General features: G+C 49.5%; 1 protein-coding gene across 1 annotated transcript in view; it reads right to left on the minus strand.

Annotated features, from left to right (window-relative positions):
• The window catches only part of slc7a10a (solute carrier family 7 member 10a), a 47219-nt gene that overhangs the window by 36962 nt on the left and 7757 nt on the right, over positions 1-2500 (minus strand). Inside the window, exon 2 of the mRNA XM_080856866.1 lies at positions 1182-1386. Coding sequence (XP_080712992.1) covers positions 1182-1386 — 205 coding nt within the window. The remainder of the gene's footprint in view (positions 1-1181; positions 1387-2500) is intronic.

The raw sequence follows: 2500 nt of genomic DNA on the forward strand, positions 1-2500 counted from the left end.
GAGAGGAGAGAAGAGGAGAGGAGAGGAGAGTAGAAGAGAGGAGAGGAGAGGAGAGGAGAGGAGAGGAGAGGAGAGGAGAGAAGAGGAGAGGAGAGGAGAGTAGAAGAGAGGAGAGGAGAGGAGAGGAGAGGAGAGGAGAGGAGAGGAGAGTAGAAGAGAGGAGAGGAGAGGAGAGGAGAGAAGAGGAGGAGCGGAGGAGCGGAGATGAGAGGAGAAATGGAGAAAGGAGGAGAGGAGAGGAGAAGAGAGCAAAGGACATAAGAGGAAGAAAGGGGAGGAGAAGAAAGGAGAGGAGAGGAGGGGGTAGATGAGAGGACAGGGGAGGGGAGATGAGAAGTGAGGAGAGGGTAAGAAAGGAGAGGAGAAGAGAGGAAAGGAGGAAAGGGGAGAGGACAGGAGAAGAGAGGAGAAATTAAGAGAGGATAGAGGAGAGGACAGATGAGGGGGAGGAGAGGAGAGGGAAAGAGAGGAGAGGAGACGAGAAGAGGAGAGGAGGAGAGGAAAAGTGAGGAGAGGACAAAGGAGAGGAAAATAAACACAACAACGATCGCAACGATGAAACATTAATTAAAGAACAAAACCACTGAGAAAATGTCACGTCTGCTCTTAACTCCTCTCTGGCCACGGCCCCCTGTTCAACGGGTGATGCACACACCTCCGCTACAGCCTGTCACATTCACACACACACACACACACACACACACCCACACACACACACACACACACACACACACACACCTCCGCTACAGCCTGTCACATTCACTCGCTCACCTTCCCAATCGCATTCAAATTATATTTTTTTTATAATCTGTTCTGTTGATGGCTGGCAAACAACAACCTTAGAAGGTTTGGGTCACTTGTGGCACACATTATTCACTCATTTAAGCCATCAATCTACCTCAGGGTGAACAAAATGAGCAGAAACCAAAAAAAAACGGAATTCACCAAAATGTGAAACGGAAAATTCATTTTTTGGAAACGGAAAATCATTGGCCCCTAAGAGGAGAGGTGAGGACAAATGAGAGGGGAAGAGAGGAGAGGAGATGAGATGGGAGGAGAGGAGAGGAGATTAGAGGGGAGGAGAGGAGAAGAGATGGGAGGAGAGGAGAGGAGAAGAGAGTAGAGGAGAGGAGAGGAGAGGAGAGGAGAGGAGAGCAGAGGAGAGGAGAGCGTTTACGTACCCCGTCAGTCCTCCAAAGATCTCGGTGACGTAGGAGTAGTCTCCCCCTGACTTGGGGATGGTGACCCCCAGCTCCGCGTAGCAGAGGGAGCCCAGCGCACAGATGCCTCCGCCCAGCACCCACACGATCAGGGAGAAGCCCACACTGCCAGCGTGCTCCAGAACACCCTTGGGGGAGATGAAGATCCCTGAGCCGATGATGTTACCTGGGAAAGAGAGAGAGAGGGAGAGGGGGAGAGACAGAGAGGGAGAGAGAGAGAGACAGAGAGAGAGGGAGAAAGAGAGAGAGAGAGACAAATACAAAATTATAAACGAATAATTATATTAACATAGTACAGGCTCAGCGACCATAGTCTTGCAGTAGAAAATGGGCGCCACAGACAATGCTGGGTGGCTCCTGAAGGGAGACTATGCGTCCACTGCAACATTAGCGCTGTCGAAAATGAGCTACCTTATCTGACGGAATGTACAAAATACCACAATATAAGAAATGCATATAACAACCAAATAGACGACGTCCACCCAGGTTTCATAAACCTAACAAACCAACATAAACTACCATTCCTCCTGGGGGAAATAGACACATGTAACACATTTTAGCATCTGAATATGTGCAGCTGGGGGGCGGGGGGGGGGGAGAGAGAAAGAGAGAGAGAGTACTTTATCAATACTGTTAAGTAGACATGTGTGAAGACCGACACTAACCCTCCCCTTATTCAGAACAATAATAATGAGTGTATGTGTGTGTTGTTATGACCCTAGCGGGTCTAGGCCCCACCCAGTGATATTTGCATGTCTGTTCTTTCTTTGCTCTACAGCAGGTAATGGAGGACAGGTGTGTCCTTGATTGGGTGTGCTACAAAAGCCCTGGCCAGCCGGCAGTCGGGAGAGCTTTGGTCTTCCCAGCATTTGGTTATCGTTGGTCGTTGGATAGAGATTGGATTTGGATACCTAATACTTGCGCTACGGGATGGCAGAGACTTGAAATTGGTCCTAACCGTGCGTGAATGAGTGTGAGTGTGTGTGTGTGTGTGTGTGTGTGTGTGGTTGTGTGTGTGAGTGTGTGTGTGTGTGTGTGTGTGTGTGTGTGTGTGTGTTCATGTGTGTGTGTTCATTTGTGTGTGTGTGTGTGTTCATGTGTGTGTGCGTGTGTGTGAGCTTGGCGGAGCCCAGTGACTCCCTAGTGACACCAATCCCCTTCTTGACCACAAGCCTTAAATCAGCAGCTCACCACAGTCCCAGTGCTCTATAGCCATTAGCATTCATCAATCACCAGCTCACCACAGTCCCAGTGCTCTATAGCCATTAGCATTCATCAAT

This window comes from Sprattus sprattus (genome assembly GCF_963457725.1).
Source record: "Sprattus sprattus genome assembly, chromosome: 18".
NCBI lineage: Eukaryota > Metazoa > Chordata > Actinopteri > Clupeiformes > Clupeidae > Sprattus > Sprattus sprattus.